Source organism: Dendrobium catenatum, unplaced genomic scaffold, assembly GCF_001605985.2.
Source record: "Dendrobium catenatum unplaced genomic scaffold, ASM160598v2 fragScaff_scaffold_1497, whole genome shotgun sequence".
Lineage (NCBI taxonomy): Eukaryota > Viridiplantae > Streptophyta > Magnoliopsida > Asparagales > Orchidaceae > Dendrobium > Dendrobium catenatum.
Window position 1 is genome coordinate 163,646 of NW_021319959.1, and position 21,207 is coordinate 184,852.

The following is a 21,207-nucleotide window of genomic DNA, read 5'->3' on the forward strand; positions in this document are numbered from 1 at the left end:
ACTGCAAAAAAGAAAACCTTTTGAATTTTCTTATATTTAATCACATGCTTTTTTCTTGCACTTGTTAAACGCAGTAATCCTATATCATCGTTATTCTACTTTAGTGATTCTGAAACTATCAAAGTTGGCAATTTCTAGGCATTTTTGAAGCAACTTCTTTGGAGCGCTTGAGGAGCTCTGTAGATGCTCAGGAAATATCTGATGGAACCTTTGAGAACAATTTACAGATGTCTTCACTTCCTAGTTGATGTATGTTGTTAAATAGCATATTTCTTTATTTCAAACCTGTTTTTATTTGTTTGAGTATGAAGTTATTTTACATTAGAATGAACTTATTTCATTGATTTATTTGCTGTACTGTTAAGCTCATTTTTACCCGCTTCTAGTGAGATACGCATACTTTTTAGCGCCTTGTATATTTTATGGTTTTTAGATGCCTCCTGTAAATTTCTTTGATGCGCTCTTGTTTGCAATTGCACTTGCTAAAATCGATCACTTTGAATCATCTAAAAACCATATGTATAAGGTGAGGCGTAATTGAGGCGTTTTATCTTGGCGAGGCGAGACGAGGCGAGGCGTTTTATCTAGGCGAGGCGAGGCGTAAGCCTCGAGGCGGATCGAGTCGTAAGCCTCAAAATGATAAAAATAAAGTAATTTAAAATTATGAATAATGACAAAAAATAATAAAATATTATGTCAATTATGAATTTGATAATTTGTTCTAAGATAATATTACTGAAAAAGAAGATTTAAAATAAACACACTTAAAAATAAAACATCCCCTTAGGATCAAGACCCAATGCAGGCTCATCGTCACTTTGATTATCTTCAAAAGAGTCTTTAGAAGAATCTTCATAATTAATGTCGAAGTCATCATCAAACTCTTCTTCTTCTATAATATTTTTTCCTTTATCCCCTATATCAGTTAACATTTCATTAGCTCTAGGATGAAAAAATAATAACATAAAAGATAATTCATTATATTCAAGAATACTTTTGAATTTTTTTGAAGCTTCAATCTCACTTTGTTTCTTTTTTTTATATACTTGGATAGTTGCTTCATTGTCTTCATTGACATGAGTTTCTTCTTCTACTTCAACTTCAAAAATATCATCATTCTTAGGAGTAACTCATTCATCATCAGATTGTAAATCATCAGCAAATAAAGGGTTAATTTCATTATCAATGTTTCATTGCTTCTGCAATTTGAGATGTTTATATTTCAGTTTTTTGTTAAACATTACATAAATTAGTTTGTTCATTCGATCTGCCGTCAATTGATTTCTTCTATTTGTATGAATTTTATTGAAGATACTCCAATTGCACTCGCATGCAGAAGCCGAACATGTTAGGCTAAGAACTTTAACTGCAAAATCTTTCAATTCAGGAACATCATCTCCAAACTAAGCCCACAAATGTTCTACATAAAAATGAATAGTATTTTATGAATATTGATTGAAGTAGAAGACTTAAACATAAATATTAAAATTAAAAATATAAATATACAAACTATAAACATATCAGGAGATCGTATTTTGTAGCATGCTTGTCTTGCTCTAAATCCAAACATTTTCTTTTTCAAATGAAAATCCTCAAGTTGATCATTCACTTTGAGGTAGTCTTCTTCAAAAATGAGTATCCATATATGCATACAAACTAGTTTTCACCTCTTTATCAGCATGAAAGTCCTTATCATAATGAAATTGAGGGTTTAAATAGTATGCAGCTGCATGTAAGTGTTGGTGTAATTGATGATCCTATTTTTCATCTATAATATCCCATATTTTTTGTAGGCTCTTTTTTGACCTCCTAAATCTTTTACAATGTCTTTTTTAGCTCTATTCATTGCTTCATAAATAAATTTTATAGCCGGGGACCTCTCACCATCAACCATTCTATGCACCTTAACTAATTGTCTTGTATTATTCAAAGCATAATTTGTACTGCGTCAAAATGAATCATCTTTCATAACAATCTATTTAACTTGTTTGCCTTTTTTGTTTTTTGGCCTATGAACTTTTATCCCATTATTTAGAAGCAAACATAGCTTTCAAAGGTTGTCTTTAATTCCTTGAATTTCTGCAATGTTAAATATGCACTAGCAAATCTTGTAACAGCAAGTTTAATAATTTCCTTGTCTGTGAATTTTCTCATCAAGCTGAGTATCCAAGAACGATTGTATATGAACTTACTAACGAATTTGGCCTTCAGTAGGGCTGATTTTTGCTGAGGCAACTATCCCAACCTCTTAAGCATTAAATCAATGCAATGCGCAGCACAATGAGTCCAATAAAGGTGAGGCCTCTTCTCCATTAACATACTCCCTGGAGCTTTGTATGAACTTGCATTATTAGTAATAACCTGAACTACTAAGGCATCTTTCACTTCCTCCACAACGACATCCAACATTTCAAATAATAATTGTGCATCCTTTACAAAATTTGAAGCATAGACTGATTTTAGAAAAATACTTCCATATGAATTGTTGACCAATAAATTTATAATACTTCTATGTAGAATATCTTACCAACCATCTGATATTATTGTCACTCCTGTCTCAATTCAAGTTTTCTTAACATCATCCATCATTGTTGAAGTTGTCTTGACCTCCTCATTCAGCATCCAAGTTCTCAGCTCATACATACTTGGAAGTTGTAGTCCTCTTCCATAGCTTACAATAGATCGTAACATATTGATCCATGACGGGCTCCTAACAACATTAAATGGTAGCCCATTTTCATAGATGAATATGACGATATCTAAATAAACTATGTTCCTGAGTTTCTTTGTAGAAGTAGGAGGCGGAATATCCTGAGTGTTTATGTTTTCCTCGTCATCAATATTAACTATAAATCTATCCATAGGCCCCCGAGTGCCTCGATTAGAAGAAATTAGATGGCTTCCACTACTGGAACCTTCATGCTGTGATCCATAGTAAGAAGAATTTTCTATCATCTCTTTCATATTTCTTTGTGTGACCTCCTTCATGGTGGCATACTTCTTTAAGTAATCTATGCATTCCTTTTTCACTTCATTAGGTACTTTTGCACACGGTCCCACATTGACATGAGTGTAGGCTAGATGATCCTTCAACTTTTTGACACCACTAGTTATGTGCTTCTCACAGAAATTACATTTCATGTAAACATATCCCTTCTTCGCACCTTCGCTTGAAACTTCATGAAGAAGCGAGACATGAAGCAAACGACGAGAAGATTATGGGAAGCAAAAAAAAATGAAGAAAAAGAAGAAATAAATCATTACCTTTGCACGCCTCCAACTATGTTCAAACTCGACCGAACTGTGGTCGTCGAAGTCGGCGAAGTTCGCCTTTCAGTTCTCACCCGAAGCAGAAGCAAGTATGTTACCCTAATAATCGACTCTTATACGACTCTCGCCGCTCGGTGTATATACTTACAAATCGAAATCGAAGCGGTGCCTCGCTTCTCTTCGAGACGTTACACACCGAAGCCTACGCCCCGTGCGAAAGAAGCGCACGCTCCGCCAAACCCAACGAGGCATAAGCCTCAACGCGCAGATGCTTATATATTTATACTAGACCAAATCACCCTCCGCCTTCTTGCATTCAATCTTCTTAACCAACATAACCCTCCTCTCAAGGTTTAAAATTGCGCAATTGGGTATTCAGACATTTTTTTCGTTTGTGAGATAAGGTGTAAACCTAAAGGAATTTTGATGCATAAATCTTAAAATTAAAAAATTGCATAAAATGAAAAAGGTTAAAAGTGATTTTTATATAATACTCAAATAATATGTTAAAGGATAATATATTAATTTTTTATTATACTATCAAGTAACAAATTAGCATACATATGAAATAAAAAATTACACAATAAGTAAAGTAACTAGTGATAAATTGTGTGAAAAATAGAATTGAAATTCAAATATTACAGGAGCAAAATAACATAAAATATAAGACTTGTATAAAAGTATCAAATAATATTAAGTTCAATTCTAAATTCCTTCTCTCGGTTTCATACTCATCCACATTTAATTCCTAAAGAAATCTGAAATAGTTGACAACAACTCAAATTATTTGCACTGTCATCACTGAGGTTTCTTTTTGATGTCATCAGAACAAATTGATCTATCCCTTACCTCATCATGTGCAGTCATATGCCTCGTAATTTATTTCTTCTTTTAGTTCAATCATCTTCTTTTATAAATATTTTTTATTAACATAAAGATGAGAGTAATACTCCAAAATTTTTGTAGGATGAGGTGATGGTGTGCGGCTTCCAAGTGATCCCCAACGACGACTACGACGATGGTGGCTGCGGTGGAGGCAATAGGCTAAGTGTTGACTGAATAAAAAAAAAGAATAAGGTGCAGTTTCAGAGTGAACAAAGGCACAACTTCGCCAAGCAATGCATCTATTCAATGTAACTGACTAATTCAATCTATAAAAGATAGAGAATACAAAAAAACCAGAACAATTGGCACTCTTTTCTTGCATACCTTGTTCTCTTCCTCTGCTCAGACTACACCCACACCTGGCCGCACTACCCAATTCAGTCACCACCTAATCCCGCCTCCTCACATCGTCTACCTCCTACTGTTCTAAATCGAGCCCGCCTCCACACACCGGATTTGACCGCACCTCGAGATTCAGCAAATCCCGACCGAGTGCCTGCGTTTGACGCCCTCACGTCGTACCAATCCCTCGCGCCAGCCTACCTCCTTCCTGATGCAATCAAGAATTGCTAATATATGTTTTCTTTATTTTTTTATGTTTTGGACTCTTTGTAATTTGGACTTTTTTTTTTAAATTTGCAATACCTTATGATGGAAAACAACCTGAGATCATGCTTGGGTTCGGTGTTTTTAGGAAGTTTCACTCCTTTGGTTTCCAGTCGTATTGATTTAGCTTCTTTGGTGGTTAGGTATTTATTTTGGGATGTCTTGCTTATTGTGCTTGGCCCAACTATTTCCCTACGTTGGCTGTTTTTCCCCATATTGCTGTCCCATTTTCTCTGTTGTTGGCTTTCCATATGCTAGCTGTTTTTCCCCATGCTACTATCTCGTTTTCCTTGCTGCTGGTTGTCCGGTTTCATCTTGTTGTTTCTTATACTAAGTGCATTAACTCATTAAATGGGCTAACTTGAGATATTTCTATTGGCTTTTTAGATGACATAATTAAGTGAGCAATTTATGGTCATTTCCCCCTTCTCCTATATATAAGGGTTATTTTGCTGCTGGAAGGGATTGGTTGTTATTGTTGCTGGTGTAATCATACTAAAATCTGCAGGTTATTTAGCTTGTCAGCTATCTTCTTCTACTTTCCTTCTTATATTTTGTCTCGGTCTTCTATCTAATCTTATCTCCACGGTTCCCTTTCCACATGTATATTTTTTCTCCAAATATTGTGAGTTTCAAGGTGTTGTTGTGTCCTGTTTATCGGTATTTGCCGGAGAAGTGCTGACTTGAGCTGGATCAAAATTTCTGTGGTGAATCACTTTGGTTTGTTATTTCCTTTGAGCACCTTCCGTATTTTAGGTTTTGCATGTGAGGTAACCTTTTTAGGTTGTTCTGAGGGTAGTTAATTTTAAGTTTTAGTTTGTTTCCTTACAAGATTTTCTAATCATTTACTTATTTCTATTTATTATAAAGTTTCATTTAGTTGGTGTTGGTTTATATTTTATTGAAATGAAGTGTCTTCTTGCATTCATAGTATTCTCCTACTTGTTTTAGAACCTAGATTGCATCAATTTAATATCAGTGCTTTAGCTTGTCATATGAGTTTTCTTTTTTTCTTTAAAAATTAAAAAAAAAAAGACTACCAAAACAATCAACAAGCAAATTGGTTACAAATGATTATATAACAAATAGCTAAATTACAACAACAATTGAAAACATTAACTAATACCTTGGGTGCTCTAAATGTAAATAACGTTCATGACCAAAATAATGAGAGTGATGATGAAGCACCATGAAGCCAAAATAAAAACAATTGACAATGGGATCATTGGATTAAAATAGACATCATTGAATTTGAAGGAAAATTATAATCTGAACAATTTCTTGAATTGGTTGAGAAAATGGATCAATTTTTTTAATAGAAAAAAATCTCCGAAAACAAAAACGTTAGGTTTACTAGTTTAAAACTGACGGGTCATGCATTAACTTGGTGAAAATATCTTTAAAATAACAAAATAAGGAGAGGGAAAGAGAAAACTCAAACATGGGGAAGAATGAAAGAAAAAATGCAAGAAAAATTCTTGCTTTCTGACCATTCCCAAACCCTATTCCAAGAATACAAGAACATTCGCCAAGGAAATCAATCCATAAAAGAATACACTAAAAATTTTTACAAATTACAATCCATAAATAATTTAAATGAAATTAAGGAACAAATCATAACACAATACAACAATGCATTAAATTAGTCAATCCAAGATCATTTAAATCTTCATCATGTTATCAAACTCGATGAGACATATCACATGACATTGAAAATTGAAAAACAAAAACGAAAAACAACAATAAAAATTTTGACTCAACTAAACCTAAGCAATAAGTCAAAAATAAAGTTTAAAATTCACAAATAACCATCGGTTCAACTTCTTCAAATTTAAATCCATGAATAAAACCTAATGAAACTTAAGTAAATGAAAAAGGAAAAAGGAGTGGTAGGACCCTATTATAAATGTGGCTTGTTGGTTATCTCTCTGCAGCATGTAGAAGAAATAACCCACCTAGGATCAACTACATTGAATAAGAGGAAAATCATGATACTTCGAAAAATGATGAGTCAGAAGAATAAAACGAGGAGATGGAATCCATTGATGTTGAAGGTGACCAAGGAGTTAATTATTTAGTTATCCGATTGGTCTTGACCACCAAAACAGATGCTCGAGATAAATGGCTTAGAAGAAATATGTGGGCTCCGAAAATTTGGCTCAGGTCTCCGCCCGCTTTTCTTTTTATTCGGCGAGGGAGTTTTAACTGATAAGTTCCGAGGTAAATTTTGGAAGGCAGATGTGTTTGTAGATTAGACACTACCATGAGATTTTTCCCTCATTTTGCGAGGACTTTATGATCTGAGTTCTGGTTTCCTGTAGGCGCAAGCCCCTATAGTGGGAACTTTCGATTAAGACTAGTCGTCAATGAATACACATATCCATGGATACGTGGTATCCGGCATATAGTAGTAGCAAAGAACATTTGAAATGATTGGAGAATTTGGGAATATGGGTTGAGATATTTGAGGATTTGATATTTAAAACTGAAAATTGCACCATCCTGCACTTAAAGCGGATGGTGGGGGAATGTATGATAGACCCGATCAAGATCCCATGGTTCCGTCGTCCCGGGCCATCGTGGTCCCTGGTCTACTTAGTCAGAGGAGGTAGTCGACCCAACCTAACATAAGGATCCTTGTCGGCAGCCATGGGTTGCTTCGTCCAAGGGAATCATGTAGACCTGGGGTGGATATTTGTCTAAGGGGACAAATTTGAATCCACCTTAGCTTACAGAGGGCTTTGTGTCATATCAATCATATCCTATTGATTCATATCTCAAAGATTTAATGCTTAATGCCAATAAGGAGCGTATTGACTCTGGCCATAATTGGTATTTCGTGGTGCCATTTGGCGGCAAAACCACTCAGTTCAGAGGGCCCCGGGTCATAACCGTTTATCCTGCAGTGTCATTTGGCGGTAGACCGCCGGTCAGAGGACACGTACCACGTCCTTACTGACAGGAGACTGTTTGAGAATGGATTCTAGTAATATTTTCGACTAGGCTTTTAGCTCTATGTGAGCTGAAGTAAATTTTAATTTGTCCACCTCGGCAAATTGTTGCGGATGGTGGATGGATTTTACTTTAAGTGGTATATTTTTCAATTTTCATTTTAAATATTTTTTTGGATTTTTGGGATTTTAAGTTTTTTTTGGATTTTTGGATATTTGGGAACGGCATTCGAAAAATATTTATGAACCCCTCCGGTTGAGATAAGCAATCAACACGGCCATCATCGGGGTGTTCGGGGTCATTTCTCTATATTGATTGAATCTTGTCAACTCTATCGAATTATTGATAGAGAATCGGATTTCATAGGCTTTGTGCCTTTATTAGTGAATTCATATTGTTATAGGCCTTGAAGGCCTAATATGAATGTATTAAAACAAATATACCGGTCGCCATAACCTTATATTTGCTTAATGGTTCGAACCCTGTCGACTCCTATTAATCTGTATAGAATGATTGGGTTCGAACTTGAATTCACTTATTGACCCACGCAGCATCCCTAGACGTCACGTGTGTACCAATAACACGCTCGCCGGGGCCCATGCGGGTTCTATAATTGCTTTTACTCTTTTTAGTGTACCCATGTGTATACAAACTGCGGTGCACTTGTGCGGAGGTATTTTGGACACTTAACGGATCTTCTATGACAGCTTGTAAAGATTTGTAGTCACTTGTATTTGTTATGCATCCTTTGCTCTTGTTGATAGAGGATCAATGTATTTGTTGTTGCCTTATTACAAGCTTGTATAAATATATAAGTGCTTGTCGTAGGCTCCTTGTACCCTTCTTGTAGATGACATGTTATGTGTATGGTAGAACTTCTTCCGCTGCTCGAAGACACTTGCATTCATTTTGTATTATTTGCCTTTGCTTGCAGAAGACTGGTGTATTCAGTTGTATGTATGCATATAGTTGGTCGTAGGGAGGATCCGACATTCACTGCATACTGCTCGTTGTATGTTGACTTTCAGCATACATAAGTAACTGCATCATTCATTTGTGACCTCCCTACTATCATTGCTTGAATATTGACATAGCATTTACCATTCACAGCTTCATAGGTTATTTTGCTATTTCTTAATCTCTATCGTTGCTTGGAGGAATTTGGCATATTATCTTACAAATTTATATTTGAAGACAAGTTCTCCGTTGTCTTTGAAAGCAATAAGGAGGCAACACCTTTGTTTGTATGATTAGCATATGCATCAATCATCCTCGTCCTTATATGGACTGTATGATATTCATTTGGATGTATATCATTATCGCTCATGCATACTCACATATACCCCATAGTTGTTTGTAAGGGAATGTCATTTTCCTTTACCAGTTAGTTAACATTGATCGTAGGGACATCGCAATGTTGACTACATCTTCTTGCATCTCCTTAAGTTGATGTAGGGACTGCTACACATGTTTGCAAGACAGTGGATGTCGGTCGAAGGTGCTTCTACACAACTTGTGTGGATCTTGTATATTGAACTGCTATCATATTCTAAGGATAATGAAATCTTTCATCACTTATGGGAAACTTCATGTTATCCATCATTATCACTTGTGAGTGAAATATTTCACATATGAGTTATAATATTCATTGAAGTATTCTTGTGTATCTATTTGTGATTTAGATTACACTTCCTTATCAACCAATGATAGCATTCGGATTGTTGTTGCTCATCAATGCTCAAGCTATCTTCTTCAATTTATTATCCTTCGTGTGTAATAAGTTCCATGTGATTTTGTAAGGTTCAAGCCAAGTTCAAATTGAGTTCATGTCATGTCTTCTTTGTATCCAAATTAAGCTCAAGTTTGAGCAAATATTGCATGATTGTTCAAATTAAGTTCTAATTCATGTCCTTTGTAGTCAATTTTGCATGTCCATGTTTGAGTCTTTTATCAATTGTTCAAGTCATTTGAGTTTGAATGTTCAATATCAAGTCCATTGTGGTACTTGTAGAGTTCAAGTTCATTTTGAGATCACTTGCTGTTACATTGTGCTACTTGCAAGTTCAAGGTTGATTTAAGTCTTTTATGGTTCAAAACAAATCAAAACAAATCTTTGCCCAAGTTCAAATGTTCAAGTGTAGGTACAAGTCATATGTCCCCTGCTGTCCTTGCAAGTGAAATTTCATATCCAAATTGTTCAAATTATGATTTGAGTTTGAGTTCACTTAAGTTATTCAATCAAGCTCCAATTTTTGTCCAAGTCCTCAGTTTCAGTGGAAATTTCGGCAGCCTCCCGGCGTCTCCCCAATTTAAGGGAAAAACCAAGAGGCAACCTTCCCCTCGACGTTACGTGAGCGCTTCAGGTAGGTGTCAAAATGACACCACAGTCGCATTTTTATTTTTATCCCCGCCCGCTACGTGAGCATTTAAGGGTTTTTTTAGGTTCATTTATTATTAAAAGAGAGAAAACAAAAGTTAGAAATAAGCACAGATTTCCCCCCTCTGCACTACGTGAGCGTTCGGGGGTACTTATAAAAAAATAAAGAAAACTTTTTTTTTATATCCCCTTCGCCGCAAGCGCCGCACTGGTTTTCCTGCCAACAACGCTACTTGAGCGCGTAGGTGGTTTGCCGGCTCGTTGCTAGCATTTAAGATGAATTCTTAAATCGCCGCAAGCACCGCGCCGGTTTTCCTCCCTACAATGCTACGTGAGCGCGTAGGGGGTTTGCTGGCTCGTTGCAAGCCACGAGAAAAGAATCATTTTCTTCTTCTTTTTTTAGATTAATTATAATTAAAATAATTAATTATTATTAATGATAATGAATAATTGAATGGGTGAGTGAGTGAGTGAGTTAGGGCTTAGAAGGCTAGGTTTAAGTGGGGATGGGTTTCGGTTAAGAGTTGGATCGGGCAAGGGAACTGGGCAGAGAGGCTCTGGCGACGGGCTTGGAGGCGTCTGGTAGGGGAGATAGGAGGAAGGAGCTTGGCTGGGTGAGTCTTCCTCTCTCGGCTTCTCTTGATCTATCCCTCTCGGCTTCTCTCTGTCGGAGGTCGGACGGATGCAGCAAGGGGGGAGGGAGTTGAGTGCGGGAAGGAAGAGCTAGAGGGGATGAAAGGAAATGGGATTTTGATCGGGTGAGCAGGTCGGGTGCAGAGGAGAAGAAGCCGTGGAGATCGAGATTTGGTCGTGGCTTTGGAGGTTGGAGCTCGACAGAGGAGGGATCTCGGAGCAGTGACGGGGAAGAGAGGAGGGTCGTGTGGAAGAAGCCGAGAGCGGAGAGCCCTTTGAGTCGATATTTAACGACGTGAATGAGGTGACGATCGAGGTGAGATCGCAGATTTTGAGCAGGATTTTCGGAACGGCGCCGACTCGGCGCGATTTTGGTGGATTTCGTGGATCCAACGGTCTACAGTTATGTATTTTTTGTTCTTTTGGGTTTATCTGCGGAGGTCAACAAAATATTTTTCAAATCACATACTGTAGGAGAAAAATTATGTACCCTCATGATTAATAGTGGTAGCTCAGGAAATTTTGTGTCACAACTCATGGTGGATAAACTGAAATTAAACCAAAATCCCTTGCCAAGCCTTACAAGATGTCATGGTTTAAGGAAGGAGGAGAGGTACCAATCACTCAGCAATGCCTTGTCAACCTTTCAATTGGAAAATTTTACGAAGACCAAGTATTATGTCACATTTATATGACATCATGACACTCAAGGTATGTCATATTCTTCTAGGTTGACCTTAGCAATATGATCATAAGACCATTCACAATGGAGAGAAAAATATTTACACCCTGACTCAAGAAAACAAAGAGTTCACCTTATATCCCTGAAAAAAAATTTCTGACCCTCCAATAAAATCTATCAAAATGACCTTAAAGTTACCCACTCCTCAATTGCTTCTCAATACAAATGAACTCAAAAACATCGAAGTGATCTATCTTGTGGTAGAAAAAGAGACTGAAGTAAACAAAAAAGTTCCTGAAATAATTCAACCTCTGATCAACAAATATGAAGACATAACTCTTGAAGATTTACTTGATTCCTTGCCTCCTCTAAGAGATATTCAACATCATATTGATCTCATACCTAGAGCCACTTTACTCACTCGCCTCATTATTGTATGAGTCTTACAAAACAAGAAGAACTCCACAAACAAGTAATTAAACTCTTAACTAAAGGACTCATCAGAGAAAGCATGAGTCCATGCGCTGTCCCAACCCTGCTAACACCCAAAAAAGATGAAACTCGGAGGATGTGTGTGGACAGTCGGACTAGAAATAAGATAATCATCAAGTATAGTTTTCCTATTCCACGACTTAATGAAAAGCTTAGTGGTGCCAAAAAATTTTCTAAGATTGATTTGCGAAGTGGATATCATCAAATTTGAATATGATATGGTGATGAGTAGAAAACAGCCTTTAAAACTAAGGACTCTACTAATGGATAGTCACGTTCTTCGGTATCAAATGCTCCTAGCACATTTATGCGAACCATGAATCATATTCTACGTCCCTTTATTGGAAAATTTGTTGTGGTTTACTTTGATGACATCTTGATTTATAGCACTTGTCCCAATGATCATCTTGAACATTTGAAACAAGTCTTCCAAACTTTAAGAGAACAAAGCTTATATATCAATTTAAAAGAAATACTCTTTCATGACTCATAGCTTGACTTTCCTTAGATATATTGCCTCTGATGATGGTATTAAAGTGAATCAATTAAAATTGAAGCAATTCATAGTTGGCCGACTCCAAAAACTATTAGTGAACTTAGATGATTTCATGGATTAGCCTCTTTTTATCGAAGATTTAAGAAAAGTTTTAGTACTTTGATTTCACTTTTTACTGATTGTTTTAAAAAGGGAACTTTTAGGTAAACCCTTAAAGCTGGAAAGGCCTTTCATCTGATTAAAACAAAAATGAGCCGAGCACCCATTCTTAAGTTACTTGACTTTGATAAGATGTTTGAAGTAGACTGTGATGCATCCAACGTAGGCATTGGAGCTACCTTAGTCAAAAGGGTCGACCTGTAGCTTTCTTTAGTGAAAAACTCAATGATACCCGATCAAGATATTCGAATTACGACGTTGATTTTTATGTGATTGTCCAAGCTCTAAAATTTTGTAGACATTATCTTATCCAACGAGAATTTGTGCTAAACTCTGATCATGAAGCACTAAGATACTTAGGATCTCAGAAAAAAATTGAATCGGAGACATGCTAAATGGACATCATTTTTACAAGAGTACACATTTCATCTTAAACACAAAGCTGGAGTTGGGAATAAAGTTGCTGATACCTTAAGCAAGAGCTCACTTATTGGTAACTCTTCACCCCACTGTGGTTTCTCTTGATTCCTTGAAAGATACATATGCCATTGACCTAGACTTCAGAGCTATTTGAGAATCATGTCGTAATTTTGGAATTGATCCATCTGCTCAATTTATCATTCAACAAGAATTTTTATTTAAGGGAACTGGACTTTGTATCACTCAAAGCTCTTTACATGAAAACTCATCCAAGAACTTCATGAAGGATTAGGAGGACATTTTGGTCAAGGAAATACTACAACCTTAGTTGAAGAATGATATTATTGGCCTCACGTGCGAAAACATATATCAAAGTTTGTAAAACAATGTAAAATATATCAATCATTCAAAGGAACAACCCAAAATACTAGTCTATATACTCTTTCGATTCTAAACAAACATTGGGAAGATATCACTATGGACTTCATTTTAGGATTATCTGTAACATCCCGGAAGTTCGATCTGTTTTTGTTGTCATTGACCGATTTAGCAAAATGGCACATTTCATCCCTTATAAGAAAACATTTGAGACATCCCATATTGCTGATTTATTTAAAAAAAAAAAAAATTGTAAGACTGTATGGCATACCTAGAATTTTTATCTCTGATAGGGATAATTGGTTCTTAAGTCATTTTTGGAGAACACTATGGTAAAAATTAGGGACTACTCTCCAATTCAGTAGTGCATATTATCCACAAACTAATGGACAAACTATAGTAAACAAAAGTTTGAGAAATTTTTCTAGGTGTCTTGTTGGAGAAAGACCTCAATGGGATTTGATTTTACCCCAAGCCGAATTTTCTTATAACAATTCCCTTAACCAATCCACTGGAAAAATCTCATATTTATGACTAGCCTGTTCCCCACATCTTAGATCGAACTTCATTACCCATGTATGGTAGAATCAATACTGATGCTACAAAAATTGTTGATCATATTCAATAGGTCCAGCATCAGGTTCTAGAAAAACTCCGTATGGAAATTGCTTACTGTGAACGACGGGGCTTTCCTATTGGCACATTTGGCAAATTAAGCGGAAAGATATTTGGTCCTTTTAGAGTTTTGCGAAGATTGGGAACAAATGATTATATGTTGGATCTTCCACCTTCTGTTGGGACTTTTCCTTTGTTCAATATTGTCGATCTTACTACATATGAAGGAGAGCTGACTGATTATGTAGACATTGAAACTATACCCTTTATTATAGTTCAGACCAGTGATGACTTTATTGAAGACGTTGTGGTCATCCGTACTAAGACTAGATATGGAGTGCATTGACGATTTTTGGTTAGGTGGAGTGGACGACCTTTGACTAACTGTCCTTTGATTGAAGCTGAGAGTTGCAGATTCATCGATCTGATATCTTTCAACGGGTTACTGTAGCATTCTCATCAGGAGACGTAATTCTTCCACCATGGGAGAATTGATACAATCAAGAAATGTTAATCTATATATATTTTTATTTTTCTATGTTTTGAACTCTTTGTAATTTGGACTAAGTTTTTTTTTTTTTTTTTGCAATACCCTATGATGGAAAACAACTTGTGATCATGCTTGTGTTTGGTGCTCATAGGAAGTTTCACTCATTTGGTTTTCACTTGTGTTGATCTAGCTTCTTTGGTGGTTAGTTGGGTATTTATTTTGGGCTATTTTGCTTATTGGGTTTAGCCCAACTCTTTCCCATTGCTAGTTGTTTTTCCCAATGCTGCTGTCAGGTTTTACATGTTGTTGGCTTTTCATATGCTGGTTGTTTGGATGACATAATCAAGTGAGCAATTTATGACCATATCCCCCTTCTCTTATATATATATGGGTTGTTTTGCTACTAAGAGGGGTTGGTTGTTTGTAACCATGCTTGTAACTATTAATGAGTGTGAAAAGCTGTAAGAATGTTTGTGTAATTCAATATATATATATATACACACGGGAGAGGCAAAGCAAGCAGGTTGTGTAAATTTCGAAGACCGATATCTTTGATCCGAGCAGATGAATTTTAAAATAAATGATATCGCCCTATTGATCTTTGATCTGGACGGGAGAATTTTAAATTGGAAGACTTACGTCGCCAATCTTTGATCCGAATAGGATGGTTTTAATTGAAAGTCCCCGCGCCGTTGTATCTTTGATCCGGGTTGTAGAAACCATGGCAAATGTCATCTCAACCTCCCTTCACTAGGAGAGCACGTTGCGAGGTTGTCGAAATCGTTTCTAGAGGCTGCCAAATTCCCATTCGAAGCCATTGGAGAGTAATTTTGAGATGTTTAAATCTTTTTAATAATTAATACAATTAATTATTTTAAAATTAATTAATTCATGTAAAATTATTAATTTAATTATTAAAGAATAATTCATTTCATTCAATTAATTAATCAAGTAATAAACTACTTAATTTGTTTTAAAAAAAATAAGGTTAATTCATTTAAAATACACATTTCATTAATTGATTAAATCCAAACCAAAATTATATAATTTAATTTAATTAAAATAAGAATAAAATAATTAATTTAAGAAATCTAGAAATAACATTAAAATGTAATTAAATAACTAAACCATTTAAAAATAATTAGTTTATTTTAATTAATTAAAATCTTAATATGTAATTAAATTCATTAATTAATTTTAAAATAACTTTAAAATTTTATTAATTCAGCAATTTAATTACGCATTTAATTAGTCAATTTGAAACAAATTTAAAAGCTAATTATTTTAATTGTAATTTCATTCAATTATTAATTCATTAATTAACCAATTTAAAATTCATTTAATTGATTGAATAAATAATATTAATCAAAGAAAATGCAATAAAAGAAAAACAATATTTACACTAATTATCCTAATACAACACACACCAACTAAAACACACCTAACTCCTAAAAACTAGAATTCTCAAACTCAAAAAACTGGAACACTAAACAAAGCTCACAAAACTCTTAAGACTAAAAAACTCTCCAAAATACCAACAAACTCCAAAACTCTTGTGCGAACTCTCCAATACTTCAAGCAAGATCTTGTAGGTATAAAGCTCGTGGTATCTGCAAGTAAGAAACAAAACTGATCAGTAAACTGCTGAAATACAGAAAAGCAAGGTACTGAAAGAAAAATAGGACACTAAAAAAAACACTGGCGTGAAGAAAGTAAGGAACTGAATTAAAGTAATTGCTGTCTAATCTACCATATGCTTCCAAAGGGAAGTAGTAAATTCCACAAACATAACCTTTAGGCTGCTTCCAAAGGGAAGTAGTAAGTCCTACAAATCTATAGGCATCTTAGCCTATAAGACTAGGTTGTAAGACCCATCAACGGACCACTTATAAGTGAAGCAGTAAGACTTATCTATTGGGGTAACATCTAAACAAAGTACATTTTCCCTAAAATATAAATCTATAGACAACTTATAAAAGAAAGTCATAAGACCTATCCAAGTAAACAATCGGGCTACTTCCAACAAAAGCAGTAAGACCCGGTTTTCAAAACAAAGCTCACGTGTAGCTAGTCTATAGGTCTGGGTTGTAAGATCCACCTATGGGCCACTTCTAAGTAAAGTCGTAAGACTCATACATTAGGGAAACGCCTAAATGAAGTGCAACAACCCTAAAAATCTAAACTAAGCTAATGGGCAGCCTCGCTATAGAGCTAGGTTATAAGACCCATCTACAGGAAACTTCTAAAATGAAGCCGAAAGACCTACCCAAATAATTAAAACTAACAAGCAGCTTAGCTTATAGGGCTAAGTTATAAGACTCACAATCAAGCTACTTTTGAAATACATAAGCCATAAGATCTACTCAAACAATCAGACATCTTCCAAGAGAAGTAAGACTTGCTATTTGGACAAATTTCAATAAAAGCCATATGACCCACTCTAAAATAATCGGGTTACTTCTAATGAAGTCGTAAGTCTCAAACCAATTCAATTTATTAGGTAATTTCTAAACAAACAAAGTCATAAATTCCAAGTTAAATTAATCGCTGGTATTCTAATAGATGTAAACCTTAAACTTTCATAACCCACTTATAACCACTTCAGTTTACTTAGGATTCCTAAAAGGGGGCAACCCATGGCTATTAATCAGATTTCCTGGACACTACGATCAACAATCACTAGTGTTGGTAGATTGAAACCTACTGTATATCCGGGACGATGGAACCATGGGATTTGATCGGGTTTACCTCCATTTTCTCTTACAATTGAAACTAAAAATACCTAAAATTATTTATCCTTAATTAAGAGTTCTCTCTTATGTGTGTGCTTGTGCTCATAGGAAGTAAGGACCCATATCTAACTAACCCCTGCCACTATCCTCAGGGGAAATCTAGTTAACTATAATCTGACTCAAGGGGAATGAAATTCTATATCTGCAAAGCGAGATTCATGCTGACACACTGTTTTTCTTGAGCCAACATATAGGTTGTGGCAGTCAAAAGAAAGTTGTTGCGGCTCGGGGGTGTGCATGAATGCGTTATTTGTTCAAGGCTTTAGTTTTTTATGATTTATAAAAATTTTAATAAAAAAATGTATAAGTGGGTAGCGTACACCTCATGCTAGTGAGGCGAGGGGCACATTAGCCAAACTAAGGCACACACCTCATAAAAAAAAATTCGAGGCATAAGCCTCAAGCTGTTTTTCACTAAAATTATTCAGAGGGCCTCAAGGCGGTAAATAATGCTTCCTCTCCGCTACCTTTCCATATCTCTCTAGCAAAAACAGTTTTTTTAATTTGATGCACTTAAGTGTTGAGGTAAATTTTATAGAAACATACCCAACTATCTCTCATTTCTTGATGCCATCATGCTTATTTACCACACTTTGAATGCAAAGATAATTTCATAAAAATTCTATTGATTAATGACAGATAACGTTCAGTGAAAAATTAAACGTGGGCATACCTAGTGCATAAAGCTCTTGTTAAAGCGATTCTGGGGAGGAACTTGTATGGGAAATGAAAAAAGTCAGAATGGGAGAATTGATTGGTGAATTGAAAAACAAATGACCAAATCAAATACGATTAGAGTGAAGATCTAATTTCAAATTACACGAACAAAAAAGCTAAAAATGATGGCTGATGGCCAAGTGATGAATTATGCTAACTATGAAGTAGCCGTTGATTCTTACGGATCAATGCCAATTTATTATGTTCAACGATTATTTTCTTTCCATTTATGATATATAGAAATAAAGTTTTCATATTAAAAGCATCTCTAGAAAAGCATAAATTACTAGTTTGCTTTCATTATTTTTTTGTTGTTAAATCTTAGAGCTTATCACTCTCAAGTTCTCTTTGTTTTATTTTTGTAGGATATAATGCTGTTTAATCAATTGTGGAAGAATTCATTGCGTTTTGGGCGCATGAAATACTAAACAAATGGCTTTGTTCATCCAAGTAAACTTATTACTTGAGGTAAAAAGTAATTAATCAGGTATGCTGTTATCAACATGATCGGGTACAGCACTGAAGTTGTAGTTGACAACCCATTTTTAATTTCTGAATCTGAATGTAAATTGTGTTGATAATAACATTACTATAATACCACATCATGATTGATTGATCTGACCACAATCCATACCTCATTGATTCAAAAACATTTTCATTAATTCTATCAAATTTAAATTTAGAATAAATCTTTACTTTTGACTGTCAACCTAACATAAATTATCAATCTTTCTTATTTAAACTTGAGATTGGAAATGGTGATTTCCATAAAACCATTTCAACCCCGCCAGATGTCTTCTAATTCCATCTTTTCCTTTTCGATAAATTTAGAGGGAGAGCATTAGGTATTTAAATCCTCACAAAGTACTGTTTTCTGAATTTATTTCCTAAAAATGGCATCTGGCGTTTGTTTAACTCGTCTTCAGGTCCTTTTTATTCACTGCTCATTAATAATTTGTTATATGCTGCTTGCATTTGAGGAAAAAAGTGTATATCCTTAACGAACCTCGAGAATGGATGTAATTGTTGAAGGTGAAGGCTTAAACAAGCGTTTTATTGTTCTTCTATCACAACCCTTATAAGTACTTTCTTATACCTGTTTGAATTGGTTGTGTAATTTCGGAAATAATGTTGGGAACTTGGGTTATTTCCTGTGGCGATTTTACCTTGTACATTAGCTTAGTATCTTTTTTAAATTCCAACTTACTAACTTAACAGATTATCTACTCAAAGCAAGTGGGCATTTTGGTATGTGATCTCATTATTAGAATGAATGGCCCTATATAGAATTCCGTAAGTTTTGAGATTTTATAGATTCTTGTGTATTGGTGATCTGGAAGCTTACATGGCCTATATAAAATGGTAAAGTATTTCAGTTTTTGTGTAGGTTTATTTGGGGTACAACTTTTTTCGAAATGATTTAACAAAAAATTGATTATTTTTTCAATCATGAACCTTTTTGGTGCAGTAAACTGCAGTTTAATTCTTCCGCAGTTTCTATGAATTCAAATATTAAGATTCTTTCTTTTACAATTCAAAAGGATGTTAATTTGGAGTATTGATGTAAAGTGTTTGTTTAAACATTTTCTAGGAGTATCAAGGAAGACACGACTGTTACATATTTGTGCATTCTTTAATATCTGAATTTGCTTCACATCAATATGTTCAAACTTTCAGAAAGGATGAGAAAAGGATTGATACATGTTTGTTCCAAATATATGTTTAAATCTGGAAAAAAATATTCAATCAATATATGAAACTTCTGAAAACTGCATTCTATGATATCAAAATGATTAAATAAAACTGCACTCTAGTCGAGTTTTAACCGTATAATCGTAATGAAAGTAAAGGCAGCGGAAGCAAAGGACTCGGATCTTGAAACTTTGCATGCATAGAACATCAAATTGCGTACACGTCGACCATCTAAACTCACGCCTAAAGGATGAAAAATCACTTCAGCTTTCAATTCACAGTGACGCATCTTGAGATGATTGAACCATAGCTTTCTGACTTAGTTTGATTGTATTAATTCTTAAAAATGCTCAGAATGGTGTGAGAAATTACTGACAAATTTTGTAGTATCATATTGAGTTCATGTATGTGTGGAATGCTTGATTAAGGGTATGAATTACATCCTTCTTGTGCAAAACCAAGTCATGCTAATGGGCTAGATAGCAGAGCCCTGCATTGGGTACCCATAGCCTTGTGGGTGGGTATGGGTGGGTACTCAATATCGAGGGATAAATCGATTTGCATTGTTAATCACCATGTATCTTATATTACTGCAATCCTCACTATATAGTGTGCAACACTTAACCACGCTGCGACTACGATAAATTCTGATATGCAGCTTGAAAATTTGCAATTAGAGCAAAGGGAAACAAGCCTTAGACCATCAATCCGTGGCAGACTATGTTCAAAAGTATGGAAAGTGGGTGGGTATATGTGGGTATGGCATCCCGAAAGTCATTGTGGATGGGCGAAGCCCGTTTGAGTAAAGCATGGGTACCCAACCAGGACCCCACGCAAGGCTTTGCTAGATAGGGTTGGTTGCTGCCACTTTTTCCCTTTAAGCCATCAGAATTGGCACTGACATACGCTTTTTGTTATGTAATTCACTCTATTGTTTCATTTGCCGTTCATCTCAAAAGAAGGTATATATTTATGTACAGATTGTGAGATGTTCACATGTTTTTGCTCGATTCATTCAAGAGATGGTTATAGATAATGGATTAAAGAGGCACTCACTTGTGGGTATAGGCTTTAAATATTGGCTGAGCACTCGAGGCATTTAGGAATTATTTTGGTGGGCATGTGGGGAATGAAGGTTTCTTGTTTTTTATGTAAAGCTATGGTCGACAGCTAGTGGTAAGGTTTTAGGGTTTAGGGTTATGTCGGACGACTGGAGAGGCTTGCCGAATTGCTTAGGGTTTACTGGCTGAGGCCTAACTCGAGAGCAATCTATTAGGGTTTGGGTTTTATGGTGTGTAGCTGATGGCTAGAGGTGGACTGAGAGTTTGCTATGGACTGTTGAGAGAGGTTTAAAGGCAATTAGGATTAGGATTTGGAGTGTAGGATGAGAGTGGAGTGAGTGGGAAAAATAAAAATACAAGTATATAATTTGGAAACTCGCCAAAGTTCCTTGGAGGGGGCTCACCAAGCTTTGCAAATTCAATATTTTAGAACCTTTATAAAAGAGAGAATGCAAGGTTATATGAAGATTAGAAAACAAAAGGAATTTTC

At 35.4% G+C, this 21,207-nt stretch overlaps 1 protein-coding gene across 4 annotated transcripts in view; it reads left to right on the top strand.

Moving 5' to 3' along the window:
* LOC110106087 overlaps positions 1–18,595 on the top strand; it is a 30,979-nt gene extending 12,384 nt beyond the window's left edge. For all 4 annotated transcript variants that reach the window (XM_020835833.2, XM_020835831.2, XM_028700362.1 and 1 more), the window contains 2 exons: positions 139–249; positions 18,330–18,595. In XM_020835833.2, coding sequence (XP_020691492.1) covers positions 139–248 — 110 coding nt within the window. In that variant the 3' untranslated portion in view covers position 249; positions 18,330–18,595. The remainder of the gene's footprint in view (positions 1–138; positions 250–18,329) is intronic.
* Positions 18,596–21,207: the final 2,612 nt, after the last annotated feature.